We start from the raw sequence: 24,869 nt of genomic DNA, 5'->3' as shown, positions 1-24,869 counted from the left end.
AAGTTAAGAAAAATAGAGTACCAAAGAAAAAAACAAATTCCCCAGGAGAAAAATGTCATACAGGACTTATTGTCCTTAAGATCATACATGTAATTGATGACATCATTTGAATTAGGAGTATCCTTTAAACGATAGTTTCAGCTCTGTTATTTAGATTGTGGCCTTCTAACAATATTACGTTTGGTGGATTATAGCTCTCTGGCTTATTGCGAGAGGGCATAGAAAGAGCAACAATAATCTCACCCTCCGACTTGCATGCACTGGTCATGTTGTGACTGTAATTTGGCCAAACCCCCCACAATCGCTGGAACGGAGTGGATTTCTTTAAAGCCGTCCTCCATCAGCGGTGTACTCCAGCCTGATTGCCTCGTGCAGAATGAGAGCATCATGGGAAAGGACGTGCATCTAATAGCTAACTGAAGAACCACGCATCTCTTGTTTTTCACTAATTGAATTCTGCACTAAAATATGCTGGCAGGAGCCCTTACCTTGTTTGACTTATTTATTGCCTGACTGGAGAGGTAATTTGACCTCCTCATTTCAAAGACTCTTTTTTTTCCTGCAGAAAAGGAGTGTTAAACTCAATTACACCACCGATCAGTGACTCAAACACTACATTTGTTTTCTCTGAGGGGGGAAGAAGGGAACCACGGAGAAGAGAGGAGCCCTCTCTCTCTCTCTCGTACAGTCTGAGAAGCTGTAGTATATAGGGGAGAGAGTGAAGTGAGCGACTCCCAGTTATGTCAGTTGAGATTTGTGTCCATCGTTTAAATCATTTTCCTCTCTAGAAAATTAAGAACGAAGAAGAAGAATTCTCACGCCAACGATTTTTTTCACTCTTATTAATGGATTCGTTTGCATATGCTGAGTGATTGTGGATTTTGAGGTGATTTTTGAAATATGGTTAACAGTGATTTGTTTAGAAATAAAAAAGAAAATGTTTTTCAATGGTTAAGAATTACATCTACATGCTGACATTCTTCCTTTTTAAAAGAGTTTTAGAGAGAATAGATGCAAAATTGAAAAGCGTTACGAAGGATTGAATCCTCTTCATAGCACAAATCCTCCCATTGAACTGTATCATACAAAGTCAAAACAGGAATTTGAGGATGCTCTTGAACTCTAAGAAGTAGCCTAATTTGTTTCTTCTTTATTTTTACTCTTACCTTTGCTCTGCCTAAGAAAATCACGGCAGAATGCTTCTGGATTTTCATGAAGCCACTAGTCAAAACCCTAGAGCACAATGTGCTCCTCCCTGCTTGCTGGTAAAAGAATTAAAAGTGAACTTGTGCATGAAGAATGCAAGTACCGATGAGTCGTAACCTCTGTTTTGTTATTCCATCGTTCATATCGAGACCTGAAATATTTTTCGGATTTTACATACCACAAAACCCATCCTTGGGGCCTCTCCTGGCATACTTAACTGAGGTTTCTTCCTTTCTTCTGATGGAGAATACTGCACACAACTCCTTTTTCTCCTTTTGTGTTCTTGACCATGTCTCTTCATTTAAATTGTCTCTGTTCATTCATAGAGAATGGGAACCATTAAGGTTTCAATTCAATTGCAAATGTAATATTTGAAAAATGGGACTTGGCCGTACACACGCTCTTGCATCTGAACAAGAACAAGACAAATAATTTGCTTGCCACCGCCGGGCCTGGATGTAACCTGATCTTTTCTGGATCGATTGATTCCATTCTGGTGTAATTCACCATATGATTGACTTTCAGCACGGCTTACCGTTGGAAAAATATCCCTGTACAGGCTGCGGCCTTAAATAGCGCAGTAATTTGAATACAGATGCTTGCTGCTTAGACCTTGTCACTGGAAATGACTCCGAGTCAGGAGACAATTGCAGGTTGATTATGTTGCCACTGACAGAAGTTGCAGGTTCTTTGTGCATCAGACATATTTGCATTTAAATGCTTATTGTAGGCAGCCGAAGCATAACCACTCTGATTGTCTGCACGACCTGTCTTTTTATATTTGTCTGAAAAACAGAATCAAATGAATTGCAATAAGGGATAATCTGTATGGGAATTATTTTTTTTCCAATGGGAGGAGGCACATCAATCAATGTGCCAACATTTGTTGACTTGTTTTCAGGCTTTGGTTATCAGTCACAGAACGTCTTTCATCTCTGTGTTTTTTTATGAATACGATTTGATCGGCATCGGTGTAATGTATCTTAATATTTGCTGTGGCTGCACAATTATTGTCAATTATTTCCCTTAATATTGTCATTTCGATCAATAGAATTTCAAATGAAACGCCTATTTATTTGGGTAAACTGTGCAAAGTTTTGAATCTGATGAATGGTCCGGAATAAAGCTTTTTATCAAACCCCAAAAAAATCTAAGATTTAGTTTTTGCTGCATTTCTCAATTCAATGTTTATCAGGCATTACCATCTAAGATGCAACAGTCACAACTTGAACTACTGAAAATAAAAGTCTTACAAAACAGAAGTGGATAGTAATGGAATATTTTATTAGATACTTTTCACATATCAGAATCTTGTTTATTTATTTGATTAATTGTGCAGCCTTACAGTTAAACCAGTAATATTTTCCTTGAAATGATTCTTGTAAGTGAATGTTCAAACATTCAGCAATCATTTGTTGTGTTATCCCACATACTTGACCTGTGTGTGCATGCCCGTGCCTTTATCCACATATATGTTTCTCATGTCCATTGTGTGCGTATAATACCATAAAAGTGTGTGTGTGTGTGTGTGTGTGTGTGCAAGGCAGGTGTGTGTGTATGTGTGCTCCTGCTGCTTCAGGCTCTGGGTTCTTTGTCCTGTAGCACTCAGCATGTCTGCCTCCTCAGGAGAGCCAGGGCTCTCTCTCGTCTGGCCACACAAAGGCACAGCCTTTCTTTGAGGTGTTAAAAACTTCCATTTATGCATTCCCTGGACAAAAAGCTCCCGGACCCATTTTCGAGTCCATTGGCAACACAGGCAGACATTGTGGCCACGCTTCTTCGGCACTCATTTCACAGATTCTAAAACCGGTATGTGGTGAACAGGATTTCAGCAGCTAAAATGCCCCGTGAGAGAACGGGCGATAAGAGGGCGAGAGAGAGAACGGCCGGCAGCCCCGTAAACTAGAAGATGAGACCAGGAGAATAAACACATTACCTGGGAAATAGAGAGAGAAAGAAAGAGGGAAGCAGGCTTGTTTCCATAACCCAACTCAATAGTAGGGACAAATAAATAGAAGGGGTGGAAAAGTGCTTTGTGTCATGGCTAGGGAATAAACTCCATTGACTGACGCCAAATCGATGATAAAAAAGACAAGGACCTGCTTTCTCGTTTTTGCTGCAATTGCATTCTAATCATTCACTGAAGTGCGTGTGTTTCACAGAGAACCGGTGAGACTGTATTTTACCAGCTGGGAGTCGAAATTCCTCTCGGGGTGGATTTGAGGCCCGTGGTCGCCGGTCAACCCTTTCTTCCCCTAATACGGACTTTCGTTGTTGTTATTTCACAGCAGAGTAAATCACATGAAATGTATCTCCACTGTCAGACATGAAAGTCTGGCTTGGTCGCGGTGCTGTCTGCAAGTCCAAGGAGAGGAGATGTTTGATTTAAAAACAGCACAACCTCCCCCAACCACGATGGGAGTCGTGAAATACGCTTTATAAACACCCTCGGCCGTAAGCAGGCCCTCTTAAACTAAGCGTGTGCACATTCAAAGAGGAAGATCAATGAAATGGGACGTCTCTTATTTTATTCCAGTGAAAGAAAGTTGGTCTTTTTTGGATCCGCTGCTCTCTCTGACATGAATCTCACTTATTAGGTCTTTATTGCTCTTTGGAGACAATTCAGATTAGAATTTTCTCCCTTTGAGTGCTCGAGTTTGAATTTAAATAGAATTGCCCACACACCACAGGAACTTAAATTGGAATTTCAATTGAAATGAAGATGCAGGTAATGCATTTTGGGAAGTTAATTTAATATTATGAAGTTAAAAATATGAAATATTTAAACACAAATATTAAATGTGTATTAAGTCTTACACACACATATTTCCTTGGGTGGCATTTCATATGCTCTTTTGCTCTCTCTCTAGCATTTGTCGCTCTATTAACCTTAAAACTTCAAAGCTTTTTTAATGTTTCCTTGAAATGTACATTTTTAACTGTCAAATTAAAAATCAATTCAATTCCTTTTAATTTTACTACTTTATTTATATTCAATGCTATTCTGCATCCTATTTGCTACCTCAATTCAAATTCCATTCAAGTTCAGGAATTGAATTCAAATTAAAAAGGCATTATCAATTCAGTAGTGAAAGGCACACATCCCTTACAACTGTACTGGTATCGTGCTTTACACATGCAGATATGTCAGCTGTGGGTGCGCACTAGTTGATTTTTGTCAGAAGGAATATTGGATCTGACAAAAACACCACTTTAACTCTTTTGCTCTTCCGGCCACTGCTGGGTGTGAGTGGCCCATCTTTCGGCTCAGTTCTGCCTTATTTTCACCCACCCCCACCTCTTCTCCCATCCTCCAGACCCTGTCGGTGGCCCTGCTGTTAGTACAGAGATAACCTGTCCTCCACCAAGTAAGAGACCGTCCTGCTGATGGGGGATATTGCCTCTTTTGTCCCAATAACTACTTCACCTAAATCCCCTCTTAACATGTTCTGGACTGGGGGAAATAGGACATTTTAAAGTGATTTTATTTTTTGCAGGTTGCTGGATCAGAAGAAAGCTAAGGCAAAGTTGATGCAAATGAAAATGTTCCCTCCTTAGGAGAGTGCAGCATGTCCATGGTCAGAAAGATGAAGGATTTCATCTGTATTTGACCCATCTGAACCACTTTGCCTTCCAGTTCAGCCTCTTAAAGCTCTCTTATCTGTACACATTTACAGAGCATTATGTAAAGCATGCTACTGTATTTCACCCACGTTTGCAAGTATATTTAAAACAAGATGCCTGCGCATGCCCTGCAAGAGCATGGCTGCTAATGCGAGGTTAGTCACTGATTCCCAATCGTCATATGATGGTCGAAGACACAGCGCTTTTATGTAGAGGATTGATTTAATCAGCTGAACCTGCTGTAGATGAACACATGCTTGGGATTTGAAGGCTCATTGGCTTTCTGAAAGGACTTTTCCTTTGATTCTGAGTGAAATGTAAAGAATGTACAGTTTATCTCTGGCTAAGGAAAAGGCAACATCCCCACTTTTGTTTTATTCTGGCTATGAGCTTGAAAATGATTGAATGTAGGAGAATGGAGGCTTTTTGGAGAATCAGTTACTCAAGCGTGTGTATCCATTGGCTTGTGCTCTTGGAGTCAGTTTGTGGTAGTGTGTTTGTTGGAGAGGCTAGCTGGAGTCACTGTCATGGTCGATAGATTAGCCTCACCAACGTGAGCTTTAATCACCCTACTTAACCCCTATGAAATATTCAGCACATTTAAAAATAAAATCTGTTTCCATTTAAACTGGTCAATTCCTCATCTGATGCAGTGTGGCGTAAAGGTTATTTCACAGGAAACCCTATCATTAATTTTTGGGTGCCCCCTAGTCTGTCCTCATGGGGTTTAATGGGCTTTAGCTTTTCGTCTAGTAATTTGCCAAGACGCTCGGCTACTCGAACAGTTCTTCCTTTCTTCATCTCTCTTTATTTCAGCTCCCATTTGTACAACCACAGCTACTTCGTCACTGAAGTCATTGTCAGGAAGAGAGAGAAAACAGAGCTCAACATGTTAGGAAGCCGCAGCGGTAATTGCGGACACAATGAATCGGTAATAAAACTGTTGGGTGACTAATAAAAACAGGCTGGTGCTGATTGGAACTCTCTTTAATGAATTCATGATCACCCAATTAGAATGTCCTGTTTAATCCAGCTCTGCTTAACACTACAGTGGCCTGCCACAGTCATTTATATATCAGGCCAGGGCTTATTGCACTAGTTTTTTATTATTATTTCTAATATCATTGTCATCTTATTTACAATTCAAAGGGTTTTTTCCCATCCAAACAAATGATTAGCTTAAAAAAAAAAAAAAAACATGAATATAAAATTGCACCATCCTCTTTTTCGCAAGCTTGTTACTTTCGTAATTTTTCTCACTTAGCATCAAATTATAATATTTTTTGGCCCCCTGCAATTAAAACAGCCATGTAGTTATTAAAGCACAACAGGAATTAGTCAGATGCTGGATCGCTCACAAAGAGAAAAGCGTTTATAGAATTACCACCGCTCTCAAGTGTGTGTGGCATGAAAGAGAGCTGGCACTAACTCTGTGAGAGATGCATGAGCGCATGCACACAGATACACACGGTCTGTGTACGGTGTGAACCGGGAGGCAGTCAGGCCTGTGGCATGGTCTTTTGAGGACGTGGAATAGACTGTCAGCTCAGAGGTGCTATTAAGATGACAACAGCTTTCCATTCACACGAGGGTCAGACCTCCTGCCTCTTTTCTCCCATTGTCACTTTCAGCCTCAAGGTTACCACATTCAGATCCATTGGAGACCAAAGATCTCTCAGTTTATTCTATTAACCCACCCTCCCACACAGCCATTTACTTAGTCTGTGCGTTTGACTTAGCTCTTCAGCGCTTGTACGGGAGGGCAGATTCGGCTGCGGAGATGGCGCAAATTGCAGGAGGATCAATTAGCTGTGACCTCAAACCCCTGTGTCCTTGTTTAATTGGTGATGCTGAGGCAGGCTAATTGTATAAATCAACTGGTAATGAGATTCCTGCTTGTTGTGAAAAACAGAATAATGTGGTGAAATGAACATCAGTGAGGTTTGTGCAGCACTATTTCTCTCTCTCTCTCTTTCTTCTGTCACGTGAAAGGGAAATGTAACACTACACATATGGTCGGATAATGTTGAAACTGGGGTGTTGTTGGTGGTTTGGGTGCACCGTCTGTTTGTTTATGTTGCCTCGGTTGTGCCGGCATTGCTGGAGGACCTCAGAAGACCTGCTAGAACTAGCAGAGCGTGTAACTAAATAAATCATTAGTGCTCTGCAGAGAGAGGAATTAGAGAAAACAAGTACTTTGTATGAAAGCCATTTATTAGTCGAATCAAACAGTGCAGGGACAGATTAATGAGGTATTAGAGAAGTGGACTCTAAACATTGTCTAGGATTGAGTCCCTCAGGGAGAGAGCCGAGTAACTGGAGGCTCTGCGGCGCAACGACTGTTTAACTTCATCTGCTGGGACTCTGACCGCCTGCCGGCACCCTCACTTTACTCGTCTGACATCCTCTCTCTTGATTTTCAGTTTTTCTGCTTCGTTGTTACTCTTTTACTGAAATGAATACGCAGCCCTGTTTTTAGCATTGATAATAATAAGGAATATATCCTAAGCACAAAATCAGCATATTAGAATGATTTCTGGAGGATAGTGTGACACTAAAGACTGGAGTAATGGCTGCTGATTTTTTTTTTTATTACTATTTCACAATATTGCTGTATTTTCTATCAAAATAAATTCAGCCTCAGTGAGCATAAGAGATTTCTTTCAAAAACATTTGAATCTTACAGAACCCAAACTTTTGAACGGTGGTGTATATGTATTCAGTTCCTGAATTTGAATAGAATTTTAATTGCCATAGTAAACCGGGTGCAGAATTGCACTTCAAATTTGAATGCAAGAGTAAAATAGTTTAGAACTATAGACTATAAATGTTGTTATTTATATATTTAATAATATTTGAAAGTTTTGAGAATTAGGGTGGAAGAACACTTAATTACCCAAAATGCATCACCTGTAATTGGTTTGAATTTCAATTCAGTAAATTCCAATTGTGGGCTGTGGCCAATTCAAATTCTATTCTATTTATTTGCCTAACTCTGATATATGCATTTAAAGCAAGCTGTGCTTAAACACATTTTTCTTTCCTGTTGTAGGTAATTTTCATGAATTCAAAATCAACTCACCAGTGATCTTTGGGAGCTGGGGATAAAGTCTTTCTGTTTATGTAAGTACAAACAATATATTTTGGTTTATGTATCACTGTTCCATTAACACCTGTTTTTCCCCCATGGTTGCTGCTGTCTTATCTCTTTACGTCTGTCTGATTTGATTTTAAACTTATGAAACCACTGTACATGCTTCATCAACACAGGAAACGGTGGTCTTACACAAATGATTACAATGATGAGTGTGTTGTTCTGTTCTTTGTCACTTTCCTAGAACTTAGTTTGCTTGAAAAACAGCACAAGTGACTTATATAAAAGGCTACATATTAACAATTATATGTAGATTATAGCCTTTTTTAACTTCAAAAGGTATAAATTAGTCATTTGAAAACTGGTTTGCTTGTTAGCACCTACCTCCACTTTCCGCTCAAACACACACTTCCATCGGTGCATATAGAGCGAATCTATTCTCTATGCTAATACCAACTATGTTATTGGTTCTTTCAGGCTGCCAGTCGCCCTCAATAAGAGCATTCACAGCAATGAAGAAAGAGCCCCTTTTAAAGAAACACAGACAGGGTCTTAGTAAACAGTCAATATACGGCTGCAGTTTTCTGCCACAATATGTCTTAAATGGGAGTTTTCTCTTTCCAGCATAGTAATAAAGATCATATCTGGCAAAGTGTTGCTCTTGGTAATGTTGAGCAAACAAGCTTCCTGAAAGTTAAGTTCATATTAATCTTTTTTCAAATGTCACTTCGATATGAGGTGCAGGACAGAGTTATATTAGTGTGCAGAAAGCCCCACTGTTGGCCCTGCATAATTAGGCCACTGAGAATGGCATATTCCAGCTCAAAGTTCAAGGCCGCACGCTAATGCAGAAGCTTTATCCCCGTGATGTCAATTCAAACAGCGTCTTCGGCTCAGATCAATACGCTCTATTACACCGGGGCAGGCGCTTTTTATTTAAGCTGTGGTTGTAGTGCGTGTCGATGGCGTGTTAAGTCCACGCTGAATGGCTGTCAGAGGAAAGAGAGGCAGATCAGTGAATGGAGAAATAAGAAAGGGGCCGAAAGTGATTACAGGTTTTGTCTGCCCAACTTCTGAATAGTTCCGTCCACCTGAAGTGGGGAAAGATCATGCGTTATGATATTATTGGAAAATTGTGCTTACCGCCCGTGATTTGTAGATTGACCTCTGCTCGGTGGGCGTGTTGTTGTCTTTGAGCAAGAGTAGGTGTTTGAGATGTTTAAAACATCAGTTTTTGTAACAGCAGAATTTTCGCAGTGGTTTCTGGAGTGCCACGGGTGGTAGTCTTACCATTCGGGATGAGGTTACATGTTCTGTGTCACTACTACAGAACAGCTACGGCCTGTCCCGTTTCTAGGCCTTGTGAACACAGATATTAACATTGATATGTCACAGGGTCAGGTCTCTCTCTATTTAGGGAATGAAACGCTGATTGTTAAGGTAAATGAAGGTGAAAGGACCACTTGAGTTAGAACAGTAAACATCAGGCCTATGCTCTGGCCCCGCTCCAGCGCAGGGTAACAGTGTAAGCCTTGTACTGTACATCAGGTTGGCATTGTGTCAGCATTTAGATCAGTGCGAGTGTGTGTACGTGGGTGGGTGAGAGCGAACACTTAAGGCAGAACCAGCATTTTATTTTTCCTGTATTGAAAACTTTTTTTTTTTTGGTAATAATAGATATTTGCAGTACAGCCATTTAAGGTTAAACCAACTATCTGAAAGAATTGTTTTGATTTCAAGACATATGTCAGTCATTTAAATACAAAATGCATTTTCATTTGCATTTAAATTCAATTGACATAAAGGCTTTCGGAGAGATTCAGTATGTGTTAAAAATAGTATCTATGTCCAGTGTCTTTTTCTTTTCAGTTTTCACACTATTTAAATATGAGGAAGATATGTACCCGTCCATCGTTCCTCCCCTAATGCTCTGATTCTTACCAGACCTATGAGACCTAACACACCTATTAATCTAAATTCCTTTGCAACTTTAATCTGCATGTTTAATTAATCACAAAATGAGGCAGTAAGTAATTTGGACGAACGCGTGGCTTGCATGCGCCCGGCGTTTAATCACTCCTGCACGAAGCCCTTTGGAAACACCTGAGGAAGAGGCGACAGCATCTGTTTGAACAGGCAGAATGCACTCTTTGTCAGTGTGTGCCATTCATCTAATAAAGCTGCTGGAGCCTTCCTTCATTTTGCATTTAGCGTGTCTCGCTGTTGATGTCTCTGTGGGGCCAGTGTCTCCAGGAATGATTTTCTGTAAAAAAATGTAATAAACAGTTCTCCTGGACCCCTAATGAAAATGAATAACCTTTGGGTGGTTATTTTCCCATCTATTAACAGTCTCTCCCCAGCTACAGTTCTTCACTGACCCTCTTTTTGATTGTTGTCAAGAGAGGCTGTGCAATAGGGGTCGGCATTTTAATTTCATCAGCCCGATTGGGGGGTGGGGGGTGGGGGGTCCTTAGTTCTCCTCTTTCCTCCCGAAAGGCCCAATGGAACATAAAATTTCATCAGTGTGAATTTAGAATAAGATTTAATTGTTGGAAATGTAATTATTGTCATGAAAGGAAGTCCTAAGGTCTTGAGACATCTGCGGTGGTCGTGATCCTCGCTGAAGTATTTAGAGCACGGTATCTATTCGTTTTCTTATTAGGTCTCATCAGGATTTGTTCGGTGATGCCAAGAGCATCTTATTCTGGATTGGCAACTATTTTTCTGCACGCATACAGGTGTGTCCTCTCAATCCACAGGGTTGTAAGGGATACAGTTTTCAAATGAAATACCACTCTGTTTATTTGTACTACATACGGCTGGTATAGTCAACAGAGCAGACTCGCACCATTCTTCTGAGCACCATTGATCATCTAGAGCACAAGCTTTTCAATAGTCTTTAATCACCCCACTATGACCTAACATCCCAACATCACGTTGTCATGGCTGGGGCAGTGGGTTCTGCCAAGGTTTATTCAATAAATCCTCCTTTTGATGGCTTGATGTGCTTTATCTAATTTTCAGAAGAATTATACATAATATAAAATTGGCTGCCTTCCCTTGTTTCAAGGTAAAGACAGTAACCAATGTTAAAAGGTGTTCTCTTATTGACTATATATAGACATACTGAGGAACATGACATTAATCTCCTGGATTCCACAGCAGGGCATAGTAATGCATTACTAAAAGTCCTGTAAAATGAATTAATGATTCCAACCATGAACTTTTCTACCAAAATGCCATGAATCCTCCAGAGCTGATAATGTGCCCTGACCCTGGGGTGTGAAATCCTTGTTATGTTGAGAGTTGCCAGTTAATTGATTTGCAAATTATTTAAAGTTTGTGGGGCCCAAGGGAGCGCTTGCCTCTAGTGATGCCCATTCCCATAGTTTGCTTCTCTCGGCATGATTGCAATAAGGTAATACGTCTTATGAAAGATTTACAGTGCATTTTCCCCAATAGAAAAAGCTAACATTTTGAAGTCTTGTAGTACGTAAGAGGGAAACTTTGACAGTAATTTATTATTTAGCACATAAACTCTAAATACAGTATCTAAATCCTGATTTTTTTTTTTTTTTATTCGAATGTGTCCAAACATTGAGAAAGAAATGTATAATTGTAGTTTGAATTTTTTATCATTAATTCATTGTATTATATTATTATTGACATTTATTGAATTAATATGACACAAATTATATAAATAAATGTTAATATAAAAATATATATTGTCAATATCAACATACATATATATATATATATATATATATATATATATATATATATATATATATATATATATATATATATATATATATATATATATATATATATATATATGTATATGTATATGTTTAAATATAATACATATATTTGTTTTATGATATTTTTTTAAATATATATACATTTTTACACATTTATATTTATTTAACTGTTGTTTGTATATACACACAGAAATCATTAATAATTATAATAAAACTAATAATTAACAAAATGCACAGACGTTCCTTATAATCTTGACTAGTGATGAAGTTAATAGTACTCAAAACTACGCAGTATATTATGTATTTTTAGCTACATTTCAAAACTATCCACACTCACTTTTCTTTTTACATATTTTCTGCTAATTATATTGAATATATAAATGCAACGCCGTGCTATTTTATGTTTGCCAGCCACCTGCATGAGCCATATCTGAAAAGACGGCTTGTTCAGTTGTTTTGGACTCACAGCAACTTCTCAAACCTTATTAGAGACAGTGCGCAAGTTTATCTCATTGACGTATCTTGGCTTATCTTATTTTTTTGTTTGCGCATCAGCACAGCAAGAATAAGTCTCCCAGTAATACGGAGAGTATTTTTAGTAGTTTAGTGTGACTTGTTAAAGAAATCTTTTTTATTTTTGCCCATGTAGACTGTAAAGGCAGACGGTGCTGAGGTCATCCGCACACATTAAACATGCCATGAATCTGAGGCTATCTGATTACCACTTGACTCGTCGGAATATAATTAGCATTTCTGCTCCTCTGCTGCATATAATGGGGTAGATTCTACCACATGCTTTCATTCACAAGTGCACTGCCCGCCCAAACGCTTAGTGAGTCAGTGAGTCAGTGAGATTCACCTTGAGTCACTCCTATCGTGGTTTTGGAGCTTTCATTTATGCCGATTGTCTTTTTTTCTTCTGCAAAAAAACGAAACACCTTTCACTAAACGGCCTTTACATAATCTAGCATCTCACTTGCAATGAATGAACAGCGATCTTGAAAGTAGTTTAACATTATGTTTTAACTTGTTTAACTTTGTTCGGTCTCTTTCAACTAGCCCAAACGCCAAATGAAGCGTAAAGCGTTTAGGGGGGGAGGGGGGGGCTGTGAAACGAGGAACCGCTTCCGAGATCTAATTGATTTGTTGCACAGATGTAAGTTAAGAGAGACCTCACCTTTTGCAGGGCTTGTAAGTTTGTAAGCACACGGTAATGTGTCCATTAGGGGAGTCAGATGCTCAGCTGGTTGAGTTGTAGAGGAAAGGTGCTTGCCGTCTAACCCACTAAGTGGCTGTTTCTCTTTGCTAATATAAAAGAGACCCTGAGCCCTCATTAGCAAGCGCTGTCATTCAGACACAGAGTGTCGGCCTGATTTAAATAAAATGAAATGAAGATAGTTCTTTCTGGTCCCCTGGCTTCACTCATTGCCATAAACATATGCTCTGTGCCCTGCTTCTTTCCATCTTATTTATGACTTTAATTTGTTGTGTGGGCTGCGCTGGAAATCAAATTTAATACAATCCTCCCAGGGACCCTGTCATATAATAACATGGTAATTTCTGTGTATCCTTTTGAAAAATGAGGAAATTAATTCTTCCTGACATGTTCTAATTATTCCAGTGTGAACAGGCAAATCCAGTTTCTCTCTCTCTCTCTTTCTCTCTCTCTCTCTGATAAGTGTCAGAGGCAGGCGCGCAGCCTCGACGGGCATCTAGGTGCTAATGCTGACCAGCAGTGCGTTTAATTTGAAACATGAGCAGACACCTTTCAACACACCTTCCTAATGTTGGGTTGCTTCGCACAAATTAATTCACTACTCATCAGGGTGGGTGAGCAAGGGGGGTTGAGATAAGGGATGGGACACCGGCGCTGTTAGCGAGAGTGTATTTAATCGGTGGGCTATGGTGGGGAGGTGGAGGAAGCCTCGCTCTGTCACGTCTTCTTTTGTGATGCCGTTTGGAGGTGTGTGCACGCGTGTGACAGGAGGACACCCGTGAGACGTGTTTGGATTTGTGGACAGAGGGATTTTTATTCCTCCTGTTCCCAGCACTGTCAAAACCTTTTCACACCTTTCGTGGCTCGCATGAGAGGGGATGAAATGCTAATTTAATTAGACTGTCATCAGTCACTTCAATATATAGTGCTCTGGCTTCGCTATAGAATCTGTTTCTGCCTTTTTTAAAAACATATGTTTCTTCTCTGTAGTGCATTTATGCATTTAGCAGAAGCTTTTATCCAAATACAGTATGTCGAAGGTATACATGTGTACATAACTGCTTTTGTGTCCGTGGGAATTAAACCCACAATTTCGATGCTGCTAAATCTACCAGTTGAGCTACAGAAAAGGCTCTGAGATAAGAATTTATATTTTTGAGCGGAATACACACATATTAATAAAATAATAATTCTGTTATGTCCTCAATTAATTGCATTTGAGCCCAGCACAGTGTGCTTTCACTGAGCGCTCAGGTGTAGGCCAGTCAGAGCTGTGAGATCACATGACACCATGGGCTGTTATTATTACCACATGTCAACATTTCATTTAGCCGTTTTTGCCAGGGCACAGTTGTGTCACCGGAGCTTCTGATTAGTATTACTTTGTTACCAGTCAAGGAACAGTTGATTGAATGAGTCAAAACGCAGAGTGTGTTTTACGTCAAGTGCTGTCCTCTAACACCTGTCAGCGAGCAGCATCCTGAGGGAAAATATCCCTATCCCCATTTTTTGCCACTCTAGTTACGAACAGTGTTTAAGGCCCTGTGACAGGAAAAATAAACAAACAAAAATAGAGTGAACCTTTGGGTCGGGTTAAATCCACAAAGGCCTAATTGATTTTATGAGTGTGCGCATTGCAGAAGAGAACCTCCAAATTATGACATCATGTGCACTGAAGAATAGAAGAGCTTTGTAGTCTATGGGTGGGGTCGCGTTGAGTCTGCCTCGCTCTGATTCGCTGAATAGGGGCATCGCCACTGCAGCGCCACGGCGTCGCATTATCACATCCCACACCCTCAGAGATTAATCAGTGCCATCTTGACATGCTGGAGGAAGATGTGGTCATCTTCTTCATGGAATAAATGATTCATTTTGGGAACTTCAGTTCTGTAATCTCAAGACTTTAGCTGTTAATCTGGTTTGTGGCCTTTCCTTGTGTATGAAGATGTGTCCTAAATTAATCTTTCTGGCTCTCTGTTCCCCTCCTGCTGTCTGGAGGATATCTATAGAGGAGATCAGTGGTAGTATGCAGAATAAGTTTAGTCATGGGATCTCCATCTCTGGCCCAAGCCCACCCACTCTCCATAGCACTACATTAATTCAACCAGTCAATTTGACTGAAAGTTTGAAATGTGCACTGCGTTAGCGAGGGAGGCCGTACAGAAGCCGTGTTAATAGCGAGGGCTTGTTGTCCATATGGTACTGTTTTAATGGAGCACATTTGTTGCAGATGGTGGGAGACTTCGCTTGGGCAGAAGCGGTTCTTGGCAGGTCTTTGGAGAAAAAGGCGCATGGAGCTTGACTTTTAACGCTGATGTTGATCTTCGCTGTTTTTCATTCAACAATCCGTTGCCCTTGAAACATGGTCTGTTCTAAATTTAAGCCTCGCTTTACTCTGTTTATTTATTTCTTTTCGTTATGCTGAGACAATACTTTGTGGCTCAGTCACTTTTTCCTCAGCTCGGCCTGTAAACCGCAGCATAATCCTCACACACAGGGAACGTAGTTGTCTCAATTTCAACAGTGAGGTTTTTTTTTCTTTTTTTTTTTTAGCTGCTAGAGAGAGGACTGAGGTAACGCAGCAACCAGAGGGTAAGAAAATTGAGGGGGACACAGAAACGAATCACTTATATGCTACTGTTACAGTGATGAACTCTAAAACTGTATAAAAGACAGATCTAGGTATTACTGCACAGAGTGGTCTAAAAGTCAAATCTCATGAAACCTCTCATATTGTGCTTTTATAATTATTATTATTGTCCATTATTATATTTAAATAATAACAATTATTATTATGTTTTAAATCTTTTTATTTTAAACATTTATTTACATTCTTTTACATTAAATGTAATAATCATCAATAGGCGTTTATATTTTTCGTATTTTCATAATAAATGACATTCTGCTTAAAGAAAATGAAGCCTGTGTTAAAATCTTTGTGGAATTTCTTTCGTGATATTCTGAGATCTCACTTAACATTTCTAGTGTGTTATTCTAACAATCTAGATACATGTTTCATATCCATTACTCTGTTTTATTTAGCATATTTTTAAGCAGAATAAACAGACCTGGCAGTCAAACCACATTTAAATCTAACCCCTCTTCTCTCATTCCTCAGAGCATGCTCTCAGAAAGAGACAGACACTGTCAGAATTCTTGTGTTTTTGCTGTCTTCTTGCTGCCCCCAACAAAAGCAAGAGTTGGATAGAGAGAGAGAGAGAGAGAGAGAGAGAGAGAGAGAGAGTGAGTGTGAGAGGAGGGTGTGTGAGAGTGTGTGTGTGTGTGTGTGTTTTTAACACTCCCTCGGAATAGCGAGGAGACACGCTTGATTGCCTCTGTTGCGTTTTTACTGTTTTCTCGCGTTGTCACTGCTGTGGCAGCACTTGGGTATTATGTGAGCAGAGCGCCCATGGCCGAAAACACTCCTTTCCCATCCCCCCAACACCCCCAGACACCTGACTGTGAGAAAAGTCTCGGCGGGTCTTACAGGTCCTCTGGCCTGCTAAGTGCTGGCCGGCCTGAAAGGCGCAGTGTCCTTGGGGTTCTCTGATCTCACTCTTTCCATTCTCTCAGTGGCTTTGTCTCTACCCATCCACAGCAGCACAACTCACCACTGAGAGGAAAAGACAGAGAGAGAGAGAGAGAGAGAGAGAGAGAGAGAGAGAGAGAGAGAGAGAGAGAGAGAGAGAGGATGAAGGGAGGGGAGAGGCATGGGGCAAATTACACCCATGTCACTGAAAGCGAAAACATTTAGGAGGCAAAAGACTGAATGTCTTTTGACTCTGATGTGTCTCTTATTTATGATGATGATGATGTGAAAGAGGGAGTGGGGTGTTAGAGCATGAGAGAAATCGCTAATTAGTTTCAGCACTTGATGAATTCCGGTTCTGCAGTATTGCATTTTTTAAAAAACAGCTCTGGAAATGCATAATCTCTGGTCGTTGCTCCAGGAGGGACTTGTATAGTGAAGCTTCACTTGATTGTATAATATTATGTAAGATTATATTACATTTAAGAAAATATATATATATTAGAATTTGTATTATTTTACTCTTTCTGCCTTAGGCCACATTATGCTCTTTACATCGTCTTTTGCATAACAGTTTACTTTACTATACAAACAGACCCTTGATCTTTAGAAGTCATATGTATGTGTGTCTTGTAAAGACCAAAAACTGAGACTAATGGAAACCCTTTGGAGACAATTTCCAAACATGTGCCCCCAAATTTGCGGCATTAGACTTTTAGAACAGCCTCTGTGCGTAGTGATATCATGACCACATCCTCCCGCCTCCCTGTGGTTGCGCGGCCCAGCATTGGCTCAGAGTTGGCCCCGTGTGGGCCCCTGTGGTCCAGCTCCTAGAAGCCGCCGCGGCCCCGCCACACATGGTCCACAGCTGGACCACCACACGCTGCTTTGGGAGGAGCAGCGCCCAGGAACCACTGTCATACGATAACATATCATCAAAAATGGGACTGGAAAACCATGTACGCTAATGACAAATGTCTGTTTCTCTGAAAAGACGGATGAAAAGCTATTAGTGGAGCTGTGGGGAGTGTTATATCTTTGTTCTTGCGTTTGGTTTGGAAGATAAAAATGTTTCAGGGACAGCCAAGGATGTGTTGGTGGTTTTGTCTGTTTTCTCCCCTCTGTTACTGTTTTAAAGTTGCCATGCTAACTTGTGTTCGCTCAGTTACAATGGCTCTCTGTGTATTTCTCCTGCTACAGAAACCAAATGCTGAACATGGAGGGCTTTCTGCGTAGCAGCTTTTTACTGAGGTTAGTTGCTTTAGTTTTTCTGTCGTTGCCACAGGGGGTCCAGCGGGCTGAATTCATCTGTCCTTTCACAGCTCTGATGTCACACCACCTAGCATTAGCCAACTTGTGGGATGATGTGTTGTCTCAGTCTGTGTTTGTGTGTATGTGTGCAAGTTTTAGCTCAGAAGTGTAACTCCTGCAACTCCTGCACTCCCTCCCTGCAAACAATCCGACCTAAAGCATTACACCCTTCATACACCCTGTGCCGCCTACCCCAGACCCTGTCAGTCAGCGAATGCATGCACATGTCACCTTCCCCTCTGCCCCAGCTCACTGATTGGTCAGATCAGGAGTGGGTGGAGCTTAATTTGTGATTCTCACCATTTCCTGTTTTGTGTGTTTGTGTTCTAAGTAAGGATGAAGGATGCCATTATCTCATCCCCTTCCTGTGATTCTAATTAAGATTCGAATTTGTGCTGCCTGTCTGTGTGTCACTGCGCAGAGGAAGTAAAAAAACAGCGAGTGTGTTAGCCATTGGCTGTTCTCTCTCTGTGCAAAGCACCTTCCCCACACTTGAATTGCTAGCAACCCTAATTAGTGATCTCTCATTAAAAACAGCAGCAGAAACATCTGCCTTTCAAAGCTGCTGTCAGACAAACTTTGCTAAAGCTAATGAATCCCCTTTGATTTCTTTTTCAAAAGGTCATTTAGTTGATTAAATTAATAAAAAAATGTATTCTCTTTCCAAGCTGCCACAATCCATAAAAACGAATGGATGTTATTCAGTAAATAATTATATTTGATTTTCATTTTTTTTAATAGCTTTGAAATTATTTTAATTTCAGATAAAAACAAAAAAACAATGCTGTTTTTTTTTTTCTCCCCAAAGTCAACATGAAATATTTAATACAAGTTCCTGGTCTTCTGATGATATTTAAAAAAAAAACAGAAATGCAGTGAATTGGGTTGTGCCTGTTTATATGTCTTTTTGAAGCCACTGTCTTTTATTCATTTCTATTGAACTTTAAAAAAAATGGTATATACTGCACTCCAATATATTTAAAAACACTAGCAGAGAAGTACTAGGTAGAGACACCTCCGCTATAGTATTAGTTGACCATTTGAGGATTAATGAGATTAATGATTTGCACTCACTGAACCTGAAGGAGCAGAATAGACGCTCGGATCTCTGATCTCTTCTGCATATCCACATGGAAGATGGCTGCAGGCTTTGACATGAGACATGAGTCTTTCCGGTGTCTTTGTGAGTAATCACATGTTCTTAGGACAGTCTGTGGCAAAAATGAATGCATACTTTATTGATTTACTCCAGTTAGATCATGTGTAAAGTAACATTAGTTTGTGTGTTCAAATTCACCTATTGTAATAGTTTTAAGTTGTCATACAGGCATTCTTGCAGCTGATGAATTTGTTGGCATATATGTGACCCATTTAGATCGCCGTTGGCAGCAGGATCTGTTTAAGCGTGCTGGATTATTGTCAGCTTGATGCTTTTATCTGCCCGCCTTCGTTCTTTAATGCTACAGAATGGAGGATTGTGTTTGACTTCAGCCACCTGTTGCAGCAGGATAACTTTATATTTTGGGGCAGTGGCCCATTTTAGTTTATTCTAAAGGTTATGTTTTACCTTCATTCTTTTTTCTAAACAATCACGTGATTAAACTGGAGGGAAATGCAGAATTTTATGTTCCTAATGCACTTCCTGCCACATTGTTATACAATGTAATGTTGTAATGTTGTACATACAATGTAATGTGTGATCGGTGAAGAGATATTTTGCAAATGAGATATTTGCAAATATGCTAATATTTTAAGAAATGACTCAAAAACGTTTTATGTCATAGCATGAAATCTGACAACAGAAAATGACTTTCTAGTAATGGCCTCTAGTTTGTAATCATTTGTGTACTGTACAAATGGTATTAATAGTCAGAGTCAGACTCTCCCAACCAATCTGTTTTCAAATGCGTTTAATATAGTCATCTTGAAATTTCAAATGAATTCCATCAGGTGCTACTACATTTTTATGAGTAATACACACGCACACATAATATTTTATTTAAAAGTTATACTGTGTACGTAAAATTGTTTTATAAACACCAGCATTTTTCAGTGAAAACATTGAAACATCAAGGCCCTGTTTTCATTTAATTTTTAAAAGCAGCAAATTGGAATTATTTATTTTTCATTGACATGCATAATGGACAGTGACATTTTTTTTCTTTGATCACGTCAAAGAATTGATAGCTGGGAAGTTTTGCCTAAGGGTGGGTGAGGGAGAAATGGAGTGAGGAGAAGTGAGAGAGAGATGTCTCCAGCAATTCTAGGCTAATCCCAGTGGAGAGGACCTCCTCCTCCATCTCTGCCATTATTTGATGTAATGAAAGGAGAAAGTGTGTAACAGCTAGATTGTTAATTAATTTACTCTAACAAGATGAAGATAAATGAAGCACACTGAAGGTTGACTAGGCAAAGAGGGCCCACTTAGCATTCCCTCTCCCCTCGGCCTCTGCTCGCGCAAACAAAGAGCCGTTCTCACACTAGTCAGCACATGAGGATTCAAATGACTAACTGCCTTCATCACTCTCAAAAACTCATTTCAGATTTGACTCAAACTTTCAGTCCCATATTGACCTAGATTTGAAAGAAAGCTGAAAATAAAATCTCTTAAGTTTTTAATGCGCTGTGATTTCATCGGATTCCAGCACTTCTGGACTGCCGCTCATTTGCCATGCATGCTGATGATTAATTGATATTATTCTCTATGGTTAGTTATTTTGTTTATAGCTATCAGTCACTTCATTGACATGCTTGAGTTTGGCTTATGAGCCTTATTTTTGTGACAGCTGAGCCGGAAAGTTTCAACCTGGGCCCGTGTATTGCTATAATGTCTAATAGAAGCAGTATGGCAGGGTCATTTTTTATTGAAACTAAGATACACAGAGATAATTCTGTGTAAACATGGGCTCAGATCTTCATGGTACTAGCACAGGGAGACAACCTAAGCCCCCTGTGCCCAAAAGATGTTCTTCAGTGGCCCAGCCCCATTCAATAAATGAATAGTGGTGGTCTAATGCGGATTGGTGGTTATTTAAGCGGTGAGAGAAAGAGGCCCAGACACACACACAAAAAAGAGAAAAGCCAGACAGTTGTCTTCATCCAAGCCCTTTTTTTCCCAGTGTTCTATCAAGGACCTTCTTTGCCAGACAATTCAGCATGGGCCCCGCATGGCAGAGCAGACCAATCACCGTGGCACCCATTCTCTGCTCCTTTATTTTTCAAGTCGCCAACAATAGCTTGTTGATTGTGTGGACAACACCAGCACAATTACCTTCTCTGTTGTGGTGGCGAATGGCGTTTTAAAGTCCGCTCTTCCATAATAGAATCATTATTGTTATTCTCATAGCAGGGCCTCAGGAGAAGGAATAGCTGCTCCCGGTATGTCATTATTTTGCAAATGTTCGATTAGCTCAACATGAACTGTGCGGCAAGAATCACAGCTAATTAGACAGAGGGAGCTTCGCCGCTGGCCCCTCCAGCTCCTGAGTTAAAAGGTACCACTTGATGGGCCAATAATATAAAGAAAGGTGGTAAAAAGAGGGATTAGAGCTGTTGCCGTAGTAACTCCAGCTTCCATCTGCGAGACGAACAATGGACTTGTGTTCCTCCACCACCTTTGATTGAAAAATAGAAGCGAAAGAGCTAGCGCTCTGAAAGGACAAGACCCTTTTTAACAACAAAGTGGAATTCTGGCCTAATAGGCTCTTTGGTAAAAGTTGTTTGGTAAGACCAGGGAAGGATTGAGGAGATGAGAGGTCGTCATGTAATCCAAGGACAGCAAAGGTCGGTGTCTCCCCGAACAATAGCAGTTTGTTTTGGGTGTTATGTTCGCTCGGCGCCGTCATGGGTGCGGGACCTGCAGATTGGCTCCTTTCGACACTTCTTGAAAGGAGATGGAGAGGGAGGAGTAGAGGGAAGTGATGCAGTTTAGCAAGCAGGAACAAAAGTGCTGCACGGCCAAAACCTACTTGTTCCTAACTGACTCTGAATAAACATTGACTAGATTTACGCCTAAATCTGGAAGAAAATAACTTCTCCAATTAGAAGGAGCTGTCAGATGTTGTTTGGATGGCCTCCAGTCATTCCCATCGTTATTCCCAGTGCAGTGGTGTAGAGAGGGAGGGAGGGAGGGAGGGAGGGAGGAAGAGAGGGCAGAGGAGAGAACAGGTTTCTGCATGGCTCTGTTTGTTCCTGGCACTTTGTTTGCCTGATAACCGCGGCCTTAGCAGTTTTCCTGCCTGCGCATAACTTTTGTTCCTCCTTTCTCTATATTTACAGTAATTGTCCAACATAAATAGGTGCGAATCCACAAATAATATTTTTCTGACATCCCATTTATACTAGTTTATCAGACTCGACATCAGATTTTGAATGCTGTCGTATCATCCCACATTTTCGAATTAGTTTAATCCCACAATATATATGATCTTAATATTACATTATTTGCACATTAATCTTTCCAGATCGTTTGTCTGTCCTTCAAAAAAACATTTGTCATGCAAGTGAACAAAGAGCCATTAGAGCTTTTTGTCAGGGACAATATGTTTATGATCTACAATCTCCGTCCCTCCGTGTCCCTCTTTCATTTTATATCCCCTATTAGCAGAGGAATATGTCTGCTCACATTAACCTAATTTATGGCCAGGGCCACTGTAACAGCAGCACAGGTTAATGAATTTGGCATTACTGAGTAACTGTTATTGAGGGCTGAGGAGGAGCCAAGCAGATGGGAAAGATTGTAAAGCTCTCTGCTTTGCATGACGACGGTTGAAAGACGGATAGGAAAGGAAAGGATGTGAACACATGATGAACCCCACCACCCACCTGCACAATTGTGTTAACCTCTTGTTTTCTGCCTGGACGTTTCTGACTTCTCAAATCATAATTTGTACTGAACCTGACTCAGCTTAATTTTTATATGATTATCATTCATTTGAGAGAATCAGTTTGGCATGTAAAACATTTCTTAGCCAAGCCACCCTGGGAGACATCCCTGGTGTCTTGACAATGGACTTTTTATCAATTTGCATCTCATTTTTCATCATATATTTTCATTTTCAAATCTATTCTCTTTTAACACACTCATGAAAAAAAAAAATCTTCTAAAATTAACTTTTTAAGCAAAAGTCTCCATTGAATTTCTTCTTTCTGCTAAACTTTTTGACTTAACCCAGTATTGTGCACTCACAGTAATAGACATCTTCTAAAGTAGACATACTTGAATGTGAGTTTGCCTCAGATGTTCCGTTCACATCAATACTGTTTTTGGCTCACAATAATATGTTATGACATGCAAATTGGTTCATGATTGTCCTTTACATCGTCCAACACAATGAGTCTTAACAAAACTGCCCTGTGATGACTCACTGGTCCTTGAGCTTGTCTTCCAGGCATTTCATTCCTCCCTTCGTCTCTCTCTCTCTCTCTCTCTCTCTCTCTCTCTCTCTCTCTCTCTCTCTCTCTCTCTCTCTCTCTCTCGCTCCATCAGCATCTTTTATTCCTCTCCTCTGCTTTCAAGGCACAAGTACTTCCGCCCTTTCTGCCTCAACACAGTTGTGCATGGCTCACCAACCCTTTCAATTTAGATTTCAATTATCATGTTAGTTTTGTGATTAGATTGTGTCCTCCAGGAATCAAGCCTCTCTCTCTCTCTCTCTCTCTCTCTCTCTCTCTCTTCCCCTCTGCAATCAGATTGGATCTGATGAATTGCGGCTGTAATTACGGAAGTTATTGAATATGCAGATCGCTGATGACTAGCAGTGTATCTGTTCATAGTGCATTAACTCTAACTGTATCAAACGAGAGGCTTGTTCAAGACCCACTCAAGTAATGAGAGAGGGCCAGTGGATGCCATTAGCCGGAAATAATAGCACGCTTGAAAGGGGCGAACTCAATTAAGACCTATGCGGCCCCATTATGGTGCCTTTGTTTTATTCCCTGAGTGTACGCCTGTGTGTGTGTGTGCTATAAGATGGAGTTTTCTGGCACAGTTTCTGGCCAGGTCAGCTTATAAAGCATCGTGACCAGCGGTTTTACTGTAAACACACAATGAGGTCTCTGCTGGGAGGTTATGATTTGCTCAGCATGAGGTATTTTCCCCAGCTTGCTCTGATCGGCCTTTTTAAAGGGACCATGATGCAAACTCTGAGACTGGTAGGTGGTAGTTTGATGGTGAAGGGTGTCATGGTTAAAATGAGAGTGAGAGAGAGAGAGAGAGAGAGAGAGAGAGAGAGAGGATAAAGTAAGTGCTTGAACATTGTTGAAGCTGCTCCCTGTCTCCAAACCTTGGCCTCTGGGTCCACTACATAATCACTCACACACACAAACACACCTCCTCTCGCCCTGCGTATGTCAAGCTGCTCTCCCAACGGTTTAATAGCAAGGGTGCTACAGAGCGCTGTAATCTACACTTGACTTCTGAGCTCATAATGTGACATACCACATTACACAGAGACTCAGAGACAGACAGATGCTCACTAACTGGCCAAGAGATACTCAGTGTTTTAAAAGTGGAGGGCCCAGTGAAGTGGTAGCATTAAATTACCTAACCTGTCAGTCACAAACTTTTTTCTTTTTTCCCCTTAAGCCAAGAACAGTTAGAGCTAGAGGCGTTAGAGGGATAGTTCACCCCAAAATTAAAATTCTTTCATTTACGTTTTCGTTCTAAACCTGTATGCTTTTCTTTTTCTGTGAAACACCAAAGAAGACGTTTTGAAGGATGTTCACGTTGCTTTTTCCCATAAACAGCATTTTTATGCTTTTTTTTTATGTTTTCAGTTAATAACATTTTGATCTGTTCCTCTCACACTTTTGTAAAGTTTGGGGACTGGAAGATTTTTTGTGTTTTTGAAAGAAGTCTCTAATTTATTTGATAGAAAATACAGTAATAATGTGCAATATTATTACAATTTAAAATAACAATTTTTTTGTTTTAATACATTTTTAAAATGTAATTTATTCCTGAAATGGCCAAGCCGTCATAACTCCAGTCTTCAGTCTTCCAGTGTCACACGATCCTTCAGAAATCATTCGAATATGCTGATTTGCTGCAACTCAAAATTCTTATCAATGTTAGATAACAGTTTTGTTTGAAACACTGAAAACAGCCGCACAGGGAGTGGTTACATA

The 24,869-nt window shown here is 40.1% G+C and overlaps 1 protein-coding gene across 21 annotated transcripts in view; it reads left to right on the top strand.

The window, feature by feature from the left end:
* The window catches only part of sox6 (SRY-box transcription factor 6), a 150,235-nt gene that overhangs the window by 13,486 nt on the left and 111,880 nt on the right, over positions 1–24,869 (top strand). For 11 of the 21 annotated variants that reach the window (XM_079810537.1, XM_079810536.1, XM_079810542.1 and 8 more), the window contains exon 3: positions 7,883–7,953. Coding sequence is in view for 10 of the 21 variants with exons in the window: in XM_079810553.1 (XP_079666679.1) it covers positions 17,638–17,681 (44 nt within the window). In the remaining 11 variants the exon portion in view is untranslated. Of the gene's footprint in view, positions 1–7,882; positions 7,954–17,630; positions 17,682–24,869 lie in introns of all 21 variants that reach the window. The other 10 variants (XM_079810553.1, XM_079810533.1, XM_079810551.1 and 7 more) reach the window with 1 other exon arrangement.

The sequence above is a fragment of the Gobio gobio genome, assembly GCF_949357685.1.
Source record: "Gobio gobio genome assembly, chromosome: 2".
Classification (NCBI taxonomy): Eukaryota; Metazoa; Chordata; class Actinopteri; order Cypriniformes; family Gobionidae; genus Gobio; species Gobio gobio.
Note: the sequence above shows the minus strand (reverse complement) of the source record. Positions and strands in the feature narration are given on the sequence as shown.